The 15,877-nt window shown below is 47.8% G+C and overlaps 5 protein-coding genes; 2 read left to right on the forward strand and 3 right to left on the reverse strand.

Moving 5' to 3' along the window:
• Positions 1–78: 78 nt before the first annotated feature.
• Positions 79–1,303, reverse strand: FFUJ_13400 (related to high-affinity iron permease; the record flags this gene model as incomplete). XM_023576081.1 has 4 exons in its annotated part: positions 79–351; positions 401–599; positions 652–1,091; positions 1,148–1,303. 4 exons carry the CDS (start codon positions 1,301–1,303, stop codon positions 79–81), a joined length of 1,068 nt encoding a protein of 355 aa, XP_023429287.1.
• Positions 1,304–4,113: 2,810 nt separating this feature from the next.
• FFUJ_13401 (probable FET3-cell surface ferroxidase, high affinity) lies at positions 4,114–6,207 on the forward strand (the record flags this gene model as incomplete). XM_023576082.1 has 5 exons in its annotated part: positions 4,114–4,461; positions 4,519–5,013; positions 5,070–5,646; positions 5,700–5,925; positions 5,982–6,207. The coding sequence occupies 5 exons, from the start codon at positions 4,114–4,116 to the stop codon at positions 6,205–6,207; spliced, it is 1,872 nt and encodes a 623-aa protein (XP_023429288.1).
• Positions 6,208–8,076: 1,869 nt separating this feature from the next.
• FFUJ_13402 (probable CAP20-virulence factor) lies at positions 8,077–8,676 on the reverse strand (the record flags this gene model as incomplete). XM_023576083.1 has 2 exons in its annotated part: positions 8,077–8,568; positions 8,620–8,676. 2 exons carry the CDS (start codon positions 8,674–8,676, stop codon positions 8,077–8,079), a joined length of 549 nt encoding a protein of 182 aa, XP_023429289.1.
• Positions 8,677–12,621: 3,945 nt separating this feature from the next.
• FFUJ_13403 (uncharacterized protein) lies at positions 12,622–13,344 on the forward strand (the record flags this gene model as incomplete). Its single annotated transcript, XM_023576085.1, has 1 exon — positions 12,622–13,344. One exon carries the CDS (start codon positions 12,622–12,624, stop codon positions 13,342–13,344), a length of 723 nt encoding a protein of 240 aa, XP_023429290.1.
• A 480-nt stretch (positions 13,345–13,824) lies between these two features.
• On the reverse strand, positions 13,825–15,552 carry FFUJ_13404 (uncharacterized protein; the record flags this gene model as incomplete). Its single annotated transcript, XM_023576086.1, has 1 exon — positions 13,825–15,552. One exon carries the CDS (start codon positions 15,550–15,552, stop codon positions 13,825–13,827), a length of 1,728 nt encoding a protein of 575 aa, XP_023429291.1.
• Positions 15,553–15,877: the final 325 nt, after the last annotated feature.

Below are 15,877 nucleotides of genomic sequence, written 5' to 3' on the forward strand. Positions count from 1 at the left end.
AGAGTCGTTAGAAACCTAAGTGAATTATACAATGAGCCGTCCGCAGATGAGTCCTCGACTCTCTTCTCACACGTTCTCTTAAGCGGCAGTAGTCTTCTCTGTTGCAGTGTTCTTGGGAGCTGAGCTTGCGTGGCTCTCAGCATCATCAACAGCACTGGCAGGAGCCTTTGCTTTTCCGAAAGGCAGTCTGCCATGTGTCTCCTTGAAACGCATGATGATGAAACCAATCATGACGCAAATCCAGTATAGGTTATAGGAGATGACAGAGCCATAAGTAGCGGAGTTTGTCCAGCCAAGAATGGCATTGAAGATACCCCAGCCGTTCTGAATAGCTTCGGTGGAGGCACAGCACTAAAGACTTGTTAGGATATTGAGATGAGCTTGTTAGATGAAGACATACGTTGACGTGCCAGACACTCTGGTCGATATCATAGGAACCAGGTCCGTTTCCAAACTCATCAGCTTCACCACCAATGTACTCGTTCCACTTGGCCATCTCGAAACTCCAGACAGAGCGAGAAAAGAGACCAGCACCGACGAGGTACAAGAGGCAGGTCGAGAGAACAAGGAAGAGTTGAAGTTTGGTGCTCGCACCACCCCTGGGTCCAGTCAGTCACTGAAGATCATCACAATTGTATATATAGCACTTACTTGTAAAGAAGATAGCCAACACAGCAACCGGCAAAGAGGCCGACAACAGTTGGAAGAGGGATAGACTTGGCCGAAGCAGAAAAGGAAACACCAGCGACGAAGACGACAGCCTCAATACCCTCTCGAAGGACGGTGACAAAAGGCAAGACGAACATAGCGTACTTCTCGATAAACTGCTTGAACCATCCCTTGGAACCAGCTTTGATTGGCGATTCGAGTGCCTTTGCCAGCTTGACTCGCCACTTTGCTTGCATCTTTCCGATACGGAGCAGAGCTGCGCCCATGACGGAGATGATTAGGGACGCAAAGAGACAGAATGCACCTTCGTAGTAGTACTCGTTCTTTTCCCATGAGTTCCTGCCAACGGTGTAGAAGACACCAATGACAGCAGCGGCGACAACCAAGCAGATGAAGAAACCGATACCCGTTCCAAGCCAGACCTGTCACTCTAGTCAGTATCCATGGCAGGTGTGGGGGATTATCTCTATTGATTTACCTGACGTCTCAGCTGTTTGTACACTTTGATGTCACCATTGGGACCGTCAAGGGTTTGCTTGAGGAAAGCAAGCAAGACAGAAACGATGATGACTGTCTCAAGAGTCTCTCGAAAGACAACAAGGAAGACGGGAACCGCAAAGACGTCTACGGCCATGTTGACAGTTGATAGCGTTGTGTTGTGCAGTTGAGTCACTTGGGAGAGAGCTGTCTTAAGCTCAAGTATAAGGTGATACAGTCAAGTGAGAAGTATGAGATTGTCAAGGAGAGGGTGTGGTAACGGAGATATTGGATTTGATGTTACACTTGGCTCGTTTTAGGATTGGAGCAGCTTGTGAGCGATCCAGTCATCACAGGCTGCCGATCTGATAACTTTTTCTGCTCTTACGAGAAGAAAAGCTCGAGCAGGGGATCAAAGACACACGATCTGATTTAGTATCCGCATAACAACCTTGTAAGCTAAGCTTGTTGGCTAAGCGTATACTTAGACGAGTTGCACTTTTGAGAAGCCGCAAGGATCAGCAGAGTAAAGCGCGGAATGTAAAAAAAATATCGGGCATGAGAACCTGGTCGAGAATGAAACTCGAGCTACCGAGTACCGGAGCAATGGTCAGAAAACAGCCCATGATCGGGCTTGTTTGGGTTGTTGGATGGTTGGTGGCTTGCTGCTGCTAAGTTAGCTCGTCGACGCTCGGCAAGGAATTGCCGTAACGTGGGATGTTTCCTCATGGGGCGACCTTAATCAATCAATCAGATAATTCTGTGACTGCAGATTAAGGGTGTGAATGTCCTAGATTTCCCGCAATTGGGCTGTTTCTTATTTTGATGCTTAACGTTTAACTTGAAGTGACTTTGGGGCCCTCATTTTGCACACACTTCTTCGAGCTGAACTGGCCGGACAGCTCGAAATTCAGGTCCAAAGCAAGAATGGAAGAAGACTCATTGATGAAGTTACATTGGTGGAAGCTTAGGATAGCTCGGTGTCTCATAGCACCCCACAATGTGACCTCGGATCCCAGTCAAGAGTCAAATGCCGATATGCTCGTGCTTGTATCGACTTGACATGGATCGTTGTAGTAGTATTCGGAAAAGCTGTGGTCACCGTCTTCTGGAAAGCATGATATCCAAGCCCTGACTTTCAGATGAGGCAAATTTGGAATCTTATCAACTGCACTCCCTCCGAAGCGGCGATGTTCCGTCGAGATGGATGGTCGTGACAGTTCAGCCGCACCCACGCAGCTGCATCTAGGCAAGCGGCTGAGGGTCGAGGGTGTTGTGACCTTCTGATTCAAGAACAAAGTTATCATATCAAAAAGATCAGGAGATAATCATTATCTGATCCGAAGCAACCACGGGTGACAAAGGCAAGCTAAACGAGATAGCATCAAGGATTAGACTTGGAGAACGCCGCGGCTGAAAATTCTGAGTTGCATGGCTCGTCAAGATCTCGGGTTCGCTTGTGATGCTGAGGCTTGTCCGTTGTCAGACCACTCTTTGGTTGCTGGTACCATGGAATGGCTTCTCGACCGTTGAAGGGCCCACTCATGATCGTCCAAGTCAAATCGAGACCATGTGGCTACTGTTTTCGGCTTTGGTATGTCGCTGGATCCTCTTTTTCGCGAGGACTTGCTATTCCTTGAAACCAAGATAAGTCGTTAGAGGGGTTCACTCTAGAAATGCATTTTGCTTCTGATCGAAAACTGGATGACAGAGCCAAGAGTCCTCGGTATTTGGAGGGTAGAAGCGATCGCCAAGAGGCTGCAGCGCCTGTGATAGCTGTGGGTGACCCGGCTTGGCATAAGATAGGCAGGCTAAGGCAGGCTGGGCAGGGTCTATGTACACTAGACACTCTGCAGGGAGAGAAAAGAAGATCGTGGACCCTTGGATGAGCTTCCAGGGATCGGGAGTGTCTGTGCCGAAAAATGTGGTACCACTTGGGAAGAACTCAATTCTTTGGCCTTTTTCGAAGCGAATCATATGTCAAGAAGCTTTAGCGGCATTGAAGGAGAGAGAGGAACACGAGGAAGAGGTTGCGATTGATAAGATGAAGCTCAGAGTGGAGTCATCACTCAGCATTCCACTAGTCGAAAGGAGAAAGGTGTGGAATCGAGTAGGTCTCCACTAGCCTTCTACCGTTAATGACTCCTCCACCTGAACCCTTCAACCTCGCACTTGGACGGTATCTCTCGATGGTTTCAAGCCTTGTCAAGCCACGATGGATCAACAGCTGCTCATCTTGTCCATCTGTACAGACAGAGTAGGCCGATCCCTGCTCGTCTAGAACGATCACATTCACGCTCCTGCTCTACACGCGCGCCGATTCCGCAGTTGTGGTTCAGCCCAAAGCCTTGACCCTCCTCATCAGCTCATTCCAGCATTTTTATCAATCATCATGCGCCAGCTTCATTTCTGTGTGTCAACCACGTTTGGCGCCGCAGAATTGACTCGCTAGTCGGACGTTCTTCCCGAATTATGTCCATAGCATGCATGGATGGAACAGCAAGGGTCATTACCTAGGTACTAAGGTAGACTAGACATTTCAGTAGCTGGATCATCTTTAGGCGATTTCTCGACTTTGCTTCGGCTCTCGGTATCACCTTTTACTTACGGAGTACTACTACCTATTTTTCTGGTGTTGGTGCTACCCAAACTCTGACCAAGAAACTGTGCATGCATCTTCTTTTCCCCATGTCCATACCGTAAATTGATCATCCCACCAACCCCCATCTTATACTCAATCTACTTCCGGTTTTATCCATCTAATCTATTCAATCTGCTCTATCCCAGTTCTTCTTTTTGCCTCTTGACATCTGCTTCCCGCCAGTGTCTTACAAGCTCCCAAGCTCTTATACCTCCCTCCTTGGGCCTGTCCCTCCCCTCCTTCATCTTGTCTCTCATCCTCACCATCGTATCTTGTATAGTTCAAGCTGCTGAGGCTGGGACGACTTGGGTCCTCACATCTTCAGGATGCTTCTCAACTCTTTATCAGTTGAGGCAGCATTGCTTCTCGCCCTTCCCCATCTCGCTTCTGCAGCTACCAGAAAGTTTGATTTTGATATTGGCTGGGTCAGAGCTAATCCTGACAATGCTTTCGAGCGCCCAGTCATTGGCATCAATGGCAAGTGGCCTATCCCTACAATCGAGGTTGACATTGGTGATCGGGTCATCATCAATGCTCACAATAACCTGGGCAATCAATCGACTTCTCTGCATTTCCATGGTCTCTACATGAACGGCACTACCCATATGGATGGCCCTGCCGGTGTTAGTCAATGTCCAATCGTTCCTGGAACCAGCTTTACATATAACTTCACTGTAAGAATGCTCAAGATTCCCTCTGTCTCTCTATATTTGATTAACACACCCGCACAGGTCGAGCAGCCAGGTACCTATTGGTATCACAGTCACACTGCTGCTCAATACCCTGACGGTCTACGTGCTCCCTTCATCGTTCACGATAAAGATTTCCCCTACAAGGATAAGTACGATGAAGAGGTTATCTTTTCTCTTTCTGATTGGTATCATGATGAGATGCGGTCCATGATTCCCAAGTTCATGAGCAAGGCCAACCCCTCAGGTGCAGAGCCCGTGCCTAACAATGCCTTGATGAACGAAACCACCAACTTCACAATGTCCGTTAAGCCCGAAACAACCTATCTGTTCCGTACGATCAACATAGGTGCCTTTGCCGGCCAGTATCTCTGGTTTGAGGGCCATAAGATGCGTATTGTCGAGGTCGATGGTATTTATACCGAGGAGGCTGAGGCAGAGATGATCTACATCTCGGCTGCTCAGCGTGTCAGCTTTTTGCTCACCACCAAAAAGGACACTTCCAAGAACTTCCCAATTGTCGCCAGCATGGATACTGTGAGTGCCGCCAGTCTGATAATGATGCTGAAGCAAAAGCTGACAATCTCATATAGACTCTTTTTGATGTCCTGCCCCCGGATCTGAACTACAATGCCACTGGCTGGCTCGTCTACGATGAAAAGGCCGACAAGCCAGACGCCGCTACTGTTGACGCTTTGGACCCTCACGATGACATGAAGCTGGTTCCATACGACAAGATGGGCATTCTTGGAAAGCCTGACCAGGAGTTCACTCTTGATGTCAAGATGGAAAACCTCAAGGATGGAGCCAACTACGCCTGGTTCAACAACATTACCTACGTCGAAGCCAAGGTTCCCACTCTGTATACCGCGCTCAGTGCAGGCAAGGACGCCGAGGATCCAAGTGTTTATGGCACTTACACACACTCAATGGTCCTTAAGAAGAACGAGATTGTACAAATTGTCGTGAACAATCTCGATTCGGGTCGTCACCCTTTCCATCTTCACGGACACGCTTTCCAATCCATTTACCGTTCCGAAGAGGAGGCTGGTATCTGGGCCGATGCCAATGTTACTGAAGCTGATTTGCCCAAAACTCCTATGCGACGTGATACTCTTGTCATCTATCCCAACGGTAACATTGTTATGCGTTTCAAGGCCGACAACCCAGGTATGTGGCAAAACTCAATTTAAGAAGGGATTCGCAGGATTAACTCTCTCCAGGTGTCTGGCTGTTCCATTGCCACATTGAATGGCATGTGGTGTCTGGTCTCATCGCCACCTTCGTCGAAGACCCTCTTACTCTTCAAGAGACCATCCAGATCCCTAAGAACCACCTGGATTCCTGCGCCGCTGCTGATATGCCTACCAAGGGAAATGCGGCTGCTAATACTGAGAATTTCCTTGATCTTACTGGCGAGAATAAACCTGCCAAGGCTCTGCCTGCTGGGTAAGTCTCTCTACTCCCATTGCTTTTCGAGGCTTATGCACTGACGCTCTTTGAAGATTCACTCCTCGTGGTATCGTCGCTCTTGTCTTCAGCTGTATCTGTGGTATCCTGGGTGTCGCCGTCGTGGCATGGTATGGATTTTCTGCACCTATCGACCCAACCAGTGCCGGCGCTCTCAGCGCTGGTATCGTTGATGGCAGTGACTCAAGTGACGGCAACCCTGCTCATAAGGGACCTCAGGAGACAGTTGTTTCCCCTTCTGGTGATGCGAGAAGTCACTGATTGGTGGGTTGGACGCCCATGTCTTCCTGCAGCTCAGCGGCCTTGCTTCCAAGGCTCTTTAAATTTGATAATCTGTACTAGTGTTTGAATATACCATTTTTTTTTACTTGTTACTGCGTAGTTTCATCTCCAGCAATGATATTTCGGTGTCCTTCTCTTCTCTGCAGAACTGCGGTCCAGTCTTCCGTCATCTACTTAGCTCCCGTTAGAAGATCCATTGTCCACAGTATATTATATGTTTAAGAAGCTCGCATAATTCAGGGATCATTGACGAAAGTTCAGTTGTTAGGAGATAAAGAAATATAATCGAGCCGCATAGTCAATCGCTTCGGTCTGTCCAGATTTGTCTGGGTACTAGGGAATTGTATAAGTCAGTCTGCTCAAGGAATTATCCGAAGAGATGATCTCTGAGTGGGAAGTGACAATGCTTCATCAAAGGAGACCAAAGGAGTCTAAGTTTAACCAAACATCTTGAGCTTGGTTGGGGTCTTGCTATAAGTCTTAGTATCTGACCCGATGAGCTCGATGCCGAAACCATCGTCAATAGTAGAATGATATATATTAGATAACAGGCTCCCGGTACCTACAATGAAGTCATAACAAACTGCTTTACTCCTAGTATCCTGAGACTTGACTCAGTTATTTCTCCTCGTCTCAGTTAGTTGCTCTCCTTCTGTCCAAGATGCCTTTGAGTCTTGCGGATATCTGGCTCTGGCAATAGTAGAGCTGTGCATGGTAAATCAAGTACCGGCCGCTCTCATTTCAGTTATAGTACCTAGTTTCTTTGTTCTTGTGTGAGGCTCCTCGGTGAAACATCATTGATATTCAAGGCTGCGTTTATTATATAGAGCTGCTGTTGATATGAACGCAGGGAAATTTACTCCCGTTGGATGATAGTGGAAGAACAGCCAGCTTAACTGCAGTACTAATCTAATCCGGTTATATTGTTCCTTCAGCCTACTTGGCGAGAATCTCAAATTAATTAATGTTTATTTGATGATCCTACCGTGGCTATCTGCTTCCTCAGACAGTCTGACACAAGTCGATAGACTTTCCTGGACATCACCAGATTGTGTACTACCTGAATCTTCAGGTGATCATGAGCTTAGGCGCTATCACGTACCGTTGTGATGGTAAACGGAATTAAGAACAACCACTGCATCACGGTCACGGTACTATAAGCTGACAAGTTCTTTTGTTTCACTTCTCCCAGTTTGTGTCTCCTATTGCATACAAATTTGGTTATCACTCACCCGTTCAGGAAAGACAGGGTCCAGTATCACACTCAATTTTCACTTTAGAATACAAAAAAAAAAATCTATTAAGTCGTTTTCAAGTCTTTCGAAGTCCACATCATTTTGACGATTTGAACCCCCTCGCCGCGGGCTATCCCTCACATACACATCTCGAGGATACACAATCGTCTGGTCACCATATCTCATCAGCACCTTTCGCTAGCCACCCCATCATCCGCTAAAAATCCTGAAGCGGGAAGAGAGAAATAAGAGAAACGGTAGGTAGATAACCCGCATTGCGCCGATGAGACATGACAGAAAGAGATGCACATCGAATTCAACAACTTTATTTCTCGGGGCTGAAACAACCATTGAAATCATGTTTTCAGCGCGACCAAAGAGGCGCATCAGACAATTTCGAGAGTCATAAGCGGATTTGCAACGGTGTATGCCCCCGTATCATTCGAAACTCCAAGAATCAGTAAAGAAAAAGAAGTACAGCGGGAAATGCCATGGTTTCAAGAAATAATTCCGAGTAAAAAGGAAAACAGGGAGGGGTATAGGTATGATCCAGCTGCGGACGGTCATCACATCAGGCTCGCGGTCCCATGGTCATTGAGTGAGAATGAGACGTTTACTGGTTGATCTTCTCGTTGACGGCAGTGGTGGTCTCGGCCTTCTTCTGGTGCAGGAAAGAGCTCAACCAAGAGAGCGTCTCGTTGCTAACGACGAGGACGGTGGTAACGGCAGCTTTTCCGTGCGCGACGAGGCCTCCTTGCTCGACCTTCTTGATCTCAGAGTTGTAGACCTGGAAGACGTGGTCCTTACCCTCAAGACCCTTCTGAATTGGGAAGAGGATGAGAGCGCGGGTATCTTGGTAGAGTTCATCGGTGGGCTTCTTGACGACGGGGAACTTCTCGTCGATACGGTCGAGGGTCTTGTCGCCTAGGGAATCGACCTTCTGGACATAGGGAGAGACATATTGGTAAGGCTTGGCGAAGTAGGGGACGACTGGAGCGGCGAAGGTCTGGTAAGCGGCGTCGGTGAGCTTGATGGAGCGCTGGCCGAATTCGTTGGACTTGAAGGTGTGGACGCCGTCGCTAATGACAGGGTAGTTGAGGAGATGCTGCAAACAGGTTAGGTTGGGTCGCGAAGCGATGAGCTATTCAACAATTACCTGGACGAAAGCAGAATATTGAGCAGCGCTCACGTCGCCGTTAACTTGGTGAGACATGGTAGCTTTTGTTTTTAGGATTGCTCGCAAAGAATCGGTGCAAGTGATGAAGTCGCAAGGTTCGAGATAAAGTCAATTGCTTGTCGAAATCGTGATGACGTTCGATGACGAGTGGTAGATGAGCTTGATTTTGAGTCAGGAACGGCAATTTTCTTTCCAAGAGGAGCTTCAGGTGGGATGTGATGGTGTAGGATAGATGAATAGAAGAGAATAAGACGGTGGGAAAGTGGGATGGTCGCAATTGAAGGGGACCTGCAGAGGCTAATAAAAGGGAACAGGATGGACAAGGAAGATGGGGAGAGTGTATCTGTGTGTGGGTTACGTCTGAGGTGAGAGGAGGGAGAGGAGAGAGAGATGATGTTGGTGGGACGCCACAGTATGGAAGCTCAGTACCTACAGTTTTTGGTGTAAAAGAAGTCGGAGGAAGAAGGGAAAATGAAGAGGAAAGGGCCTATCTAGGTTAATAAATGCGCTTTGGGTGTGCTGTAAGTGCTGTCCAGTAGGTAGTACTTAGATAGGGGGCTAAAAAATTCCGGAAAGTAACCCACCTTTACGATACAGCAAATATCAAGGTGCAGCTGTTTTTTGCCATCGCGAGGATTTTGGAGGAGTGAGTGTTAGGCACGGGAGCAATCAATTTGCATGTGCAAATGCGCAAACATGTGCTTGTACTAGACAAGGTATCTTTAGAGCTATTTTGGGCTGAGTGGATACTTTGACGTACTGACCTTAGCTTGGACATTCACTACTATCTTGTGGCTGATTCAAGTTTGTTTCTTGTGAGCCTCCCTTTTTTGATATTGGATGAGGAAGATATTGAAGATTGATGCCATTACATCTCCTCTGAGTCTTTGATTGAGGCTATTCGAATGCCATTTCAGCCACATACATGCTTTTCAATTCTTTTAGCCCCCATCAAAGACCACAGCGGTAGGTATCAGTCAGTATCAGTCAGTACAGGCATTGGTGGGGTGCTGTTGGGCCTTTGTGACACCATCACAGCCAAAAGATAGGCAATCGTTCGACTCAGCCGCATGCCCTGTCTCTGGGTGTTCATTCCTCGTTTCATCTCTTTCCTCAACAGCCATTCGATCAAATGGCTCGCCCCGGGAAGACGGGAGCTCATTAATTAGGTACGTACCCCTGCTCCTCGCGTAAAGTCATTAATGTCCCTGCAGGCAGGGCAGGAATGATCTCCATGACATGTGAAAGTGGCCCCTCCCCCCACTCTCCAAGCAATAACGTTTTCCTTTCTCCAAACATAGGTAGGTAGGTAACCAACACCAAGATTCAGTTCGACTCAAAGCTCCCCAACAAAAGAGCCTGAGCTATAGAATCCCCCTCTCATCAGATCAAGGAGTGCAGCTATTGCAATTCAACATCGACGCCACGCATCCTTGGCGCCAATCAAACAAGAATGAGCTCTTGATGCAAACAATATATCTTCCTTTTTGGGTGTTCCGAACGAAATGACATTCAAGTGAACGAGACTTATTATTTTGGACTATGATATCTCCACTGTCTCCAGCCGGCTTATCAACTTGGTCCGCGGGCTCGGACAGTTGGCACATGAACTTCGTGGAAGCGTTGCCTCTCCTCGGAGATAATGGCCAATGGCCAATTCCGTGGAGTGCAATACCACGCAATGCAATGCAATAGAGGACCAGATACAAATCAATCTTCGTCATGATGCGTTTCAACACTACGCTTTTCCAAGTCTGTGTTCCCTCGCATTACCTCTGCAAGCGCTCGGTCCACGGCCAATCCTCATCTGTACAGTCCGTACTCCGTATGTCTTATCTCGGGCATTATCAAGCCTTAGCTATCCGTTCAACCTAGCAACAACGATCAGGTCGGATCAGCAACTCCTCATCTCCCCTTCGCTAGGAACCAATCGTCGCCTCGTCCAGTCTCAGCCATGTGGCAGGCACTTAGCTTGTCAGCTATTCACCCCTAAACCTACTTGGAAACAGGGTAGCAGTCCGCGTATATGTAGGAAGGACATTTTTCATCACTCTTGATGTAGCCGCCACGTGAAGCATTCGCATTGATAAGAGACCTCTCATTCTGCTGCCGACTTGGCGAAAGGCAGTCCAGCTGCTGCCGCGGTTAAACCTCATATCAGACACGAGCTCGACTGCCGGCCTCGGATCCCAGGAGAAGAAAGAATAAATGTCGCTTCCAGAAAAGCGGCTCCGTCTCGTGGTTACGAACTCGATTCCTTTTTCGACATTTGCTCCATAGCCTCATCACGTTAACGGAATCGCTCTATTACCTTATCGACCGATCACCCAAAAACCCCAAGGGTCCCCTGCTACGTGGCATGCACCCTGTCACTGAAGTCGTCTACGACCCACTTACAGCCACTTTCACATGTCAGGAATTACATGTTGAGTGATGACTGAGTGATGGGCGATGAATTCATCAATTGATTAGACGTGGCTGCCCCCTTGAAAGTCTCAAATCAAGCAGACGGATGCGCTTGTGTAGCCCTGATCGACAGTATATTCAACGGCTCATTGCGCAAGCTCGGCAACGCATGCCAGCAATACAAAATCTCACGATCTGCAAGTGATCACCAGTGAACAACGCCAGCATTCCTCTCTCTAGCACACACGTTCCTCTGCGCAACTAACTGTTGGTCGGCGCACAGGGTGACCAGCCGCTTAAGCATTCACACTTTACATGATTGCCATATTCTTTCTTCACGACTCTTCTTCGTCTTCTGCGATGGGAATCTTCCTCTCAGGTTTCGTCAAATTTGCGCCGCGTCATTTCAGCGTATCGTGGTCACGACAGGATGCATATTTTCTTGAAACGCCGTTTCTCTGAGTCTTTGGTGAGCGACTCACGAAGCCCCACGGCTAGGGCCACTCGTCCCCTCAATATCACATGTCGAAAACAAATCTTTTCGTTATTTCTTTATCGCTATACCTATCGTGATCGTGGTAGCTCAACCCCAGCACGATAGCTTCCGTCGGTCAATGTGGGCCTCTACACCTAGCATCTGATTTCGGGCTAGTCAACAGCCCTACATAACTTGCATGTTCCCTTACTCTTCATGCTTGTGCTCATGCGTCGGAGATCCGCTTGTTTTGATTGATCTGACTTACAAGGGCTCTTCGGATTATCTTGGACCATATGCAAGACCCTCAAATTCGGCTTGTTTCCGATAATCATAGTTCATGGCCTTTCTTCTGGGCTTGTTTCCCTGCATCATCGCGGCGCAAGCCATATCCCAGTCTCGAAATATTCAACTCCAATTCCCAATGCCTGAAGATTCTCGAATCTTGAGATTTGCAAGTATAACTGGCCTAATTTCGAAACTCACTTAGCGCATTACCAGGGATACTGTCAAAAGTCCATATAACGATAGCCTTCACATTTCACAAAGCAACACTGCTTTCACCATCATGGTCACCTGTTATCTTACAACAGCTTGTCAACCCACATTCAGGACTCGCTTTGCGAATCACATCGCTGGACGCCGTGAATCCAAGCGGCGGTAGTTGCGCCAGCTCTCTTGGGGATCTTCCAATGTTTCACTTTAGTTCTGACATGAAGGAACATCTCCGCCTGCTAAGGGACGGCTCGATGCGGATCGAAATGTCAGCTGCTCAACTACTTCAGCTCAATTGGTTGTGAGGACCTGTCAATCGGCGATCAACGTCAGGCCTCAACACGGTCAGATGCGAAAATTATGGATTGATTGCACGATGCGCGGTAATTGATACTGTCGCGAAAGCAAAATGGTGTGCACAGACAGAAAGATGTTTGTCACACATTCAGTGACTCAGATGGTTATGCCAAGTGGTACAACTGCTACTGCGGCTGCTTTTCCTCTTTATATTCCCGTCCGTCAGTCCCAATCTCTCTACCTGTCTTTCTTCGGTAGATGCCGTATGGTTACTTTTAGGTGCTGTACTATAATCGATTTCCATCAATATGATTTTTTACAACCTTGTTGCTTTTGCGCTGTTTGTGACTTCGTCTCTGAGTCGAGCCACCTGTGAAGAGATACATCTTCAGTGGTCACTATGTGATCGTGATGGAGAAGCCGTCCTCGAGAAACTAGGGGAAACAGTTCGCCCGCCCTACAAACGCAACCCGATCACCTATTTCGACACCATGCCCCCAACTCATGCGCAACAAGGTGTCATGTTCCGCACAAAGACGAACAAAGGAAACCCATTTTCTGTCATCAAGGTCCGCTTCGATGAGAAACCAGAGCGCATTCCTCCTGGCGCCCATTGCGTCTATGATCGATACGGCGACAACGTCCCATTCACTTGTGCCCAGCGGTACCTCCTCAGTGACAAGCCAACCCAAGAGATCTGGAGCGATGACCAAGTTCGCTTTGCAGAAAAGTACGACGACATTGACTGGGATGGCCTTGTATCCTACGGGCCGTTCCCAGATGGCAAGTGGAAGTTAAGAATACTAGGACACAAAGCGAAGCTGGATGATGTAGTAGCTGGGGAGCTTCACCTTATAGAGATTGAACTGTCTACCCCGAAAGCCGGATCTGAGAAAGTGTATCAGGAGGTCACTGAGTATCTGAGACAACACGATGTATTGCTCTGCGACCCCCAGGCGTCGAAGACACTGCGCCTGTTTCGCGGTATGGGATACATTGATGATGAAGACACTTGGGGCGAGGAGCTTTAGCTACTCGTCATATGCTAATTCTCTTTCGTTCTATCAAGTTATACTGTTGACGATGCACCCATCCTCCAGCTTTTTTGTTGGACTGGGAACGCGGTGTTGTTGGAAACGCTTTAGTCCTTAGACATGGACCCGTGTCGTTAAAAGCTGATATAATGAGGTTCGGTAGTTATGCCTCTGAATACTAGGCCTCTTGCCAACCTTACCCTGAACTTAAACTTAACGTAATTGTGCTCATACACGATTTCTCCGTAGCGCTGCCTGCATCAGCATGTCCCTTATCATTCTCTCGGCATTCACTTCCTTTGCCATCAATAACCTTCTCAAGAGTGAACTGCGTGTGTTGCTTGATATTGACTTCAGCGCCATATGTAATCCTTGGGTGCTTCTAGATCCTATGCACCAGCCATATAACCAAGACTGCCTTGCAAAAGTTACTCCAAGGACGGGCTCCCTCATGGTGCAGAAACCTGAACGGCGACTTCACTGTTTCTTTTTAGTGTTGTCTTCCTCGTTCCCACTATAACCATATATATCCCCATCATCGTCCACTGACCTCGATGGAAGAGTAAAACGTGGGTTTACAGGTGGAACAGCAGTATTGATTGGCTTTTCAGGAGCCTGCGACTCTGTTCGTTGACGATGAGGCGCCGTTGCAGTGAAATCCTGGAGGCTGTTCTGGGTTCCTTGTTGACCATTCTTCTTGGTGGTATTTTGAGTGGTCTCTCGAACGGTCTCCTGTACGGTCCGATGAGCGGGACGTTGAGTGAGCTGATATTGAGTCTTGTCTCGTGCCATGCCTTGGACAAGCTCTTGATAGGCGCCTTTCATGAAAGCTTGAACGCTATCTTCAGTATTTCCCGGTGGCAGATTCTGAATGGTATTTTGGAGGGTGTCCCGATCGAAATATTGAACGATACGTTGAGCATTATTTCGAGCAATATCTTGATCCTCGTTTTGAGGGCTTAGAATGCGATCCCGAGTGCGACCCTGCGCCTGACGTTGGGCTCGGATTTGATCGCAAATTAGAGCCTGGCGTCGATTACGTTGCTTAAATCTTTCTTGAACAATACATCGGGCTTCCCTTACGTTGGTATCCTGAATACGGCGTTGAGCAATGCGTTGAGCACGCAGCCGAGCGAAATCCTGAGCGTCCTCTAAGTCATATTTGAGAATTTGAGCCATACTTCGAACGAGACTATCACTGAGACCTTGGGCGTAGCATTGGGCGTCCCATTGTGTAAGGTCCTTTTCCTGCCTTTCATACTTTTTCTCCAATTCTTGGGCGAAAGTTTTATCGTCCCATTTGTGTGCAAGGGCCCTCGAGACAATATTGTCCCATATATCGACGTACTGAGCGGCGCCTAGATCGATGCCTAGATCGATGTCTTGATGGATGTCTTGAGCGTTGTCTTGATCGATGTCTTGAGCGTTGTCCTGAGCGTTGTCCTGAGCGTTGTCTTGAGCGTTGTCTTGAGCATTATCAGTATCATTATCCTCGTCCTCGCCCTCTTCCATAGGCTCTGGTGACTCATCGATAAAAATCTCCATTTCTTCGAGTGTCTTTCTTTGTCTGTGCTCCCACTCTTCATCCATCTCCTTCTTCTCCTTCATGTGCGCTTCGAGGAGCGTGTCTTTGAGCCATTCGCACTCAATGAACAGGATGTCGAGCATTTTGTCCCTGTTCCATATCGTCATATTGACATCGCACATGTTGTATGTATCGATGAGTTTCTGCTGCCCCTTCAAGAGGAACTCAAGCTCCCAGTCATTGGTATAGAGTCCGTGGAGGACAAACAGCAAAGCAGATGCAAGTTCCATTGCATTATGGAATTGCTTCTTCGCCCAGCGCCTGAGCACGTCACGGTGCTTGTACAGGGGGTGGTTCCTGTAATCTTTCCACTCGTCGTTGTTCCTGATGACGAACATTTCACGCCAGATAAAGTACTTGATGGCGCGCCTGCGCCAGTAGGGAAATAGTTCCCTGTGGTATCTGACGGCGTCTAAGAAATTTTCGATCAGGGCGCAAGCATTTCGTCTGTTGGTGAGAGGAAAGGGGCACTCGAGGGGCAAGTCGAATATGGTTATCTTGTTGCAAAGATTCGCCTCCTCCCATTCTGTGACTTCGTCCCACTCCAAACGAGGTCTCGGGTCCTTAAGTTGCCTATCATTATCGTACCAGGGCGACTGAATGGTGACCGGTCCTGGCATTTGTCAATATAGACGATCGACACAGAACTGTCGCGATGTTTTGAAAAGGTTCGTCAATGTTTGGAGTGTGTTCTATGCTGAGGAGAAATTCCAAAGCGAGAAGTGTGGCGTGTTCTGTTTAAGTAAACGGCCACATACAAATGGAAAGAATGCATCGCTTCCATGTTCCAATGAACTTCCTTCAATGAAGTGAACAAGGTCGTAGATGAAAGCTTAAGATAGGTAGGTACCAAGACGGAGGTGTAGGGTAGGCAATAGTCGGAAATACGGATATCAGATCTTACGTTAGTCATTATCTCCACTTATTAGACATTCATCGCCTTGG

This window comes from Fusarium fujikuroi, chromosome FFUJ_chr04 (assembly GCF_900079805.1).
Source record: "Fusarium fujikuroi IMI 58289 draft genome, chromosome FFUJ_chr04".
NCBI classification, from domain to species: domain Eukaryota; kingdom Fungi; phylum Ascomycota; class Sordariomycetes; order Hypocreales; family Nectriaceae; genus Fusarium; species Fusarium fujikuroi.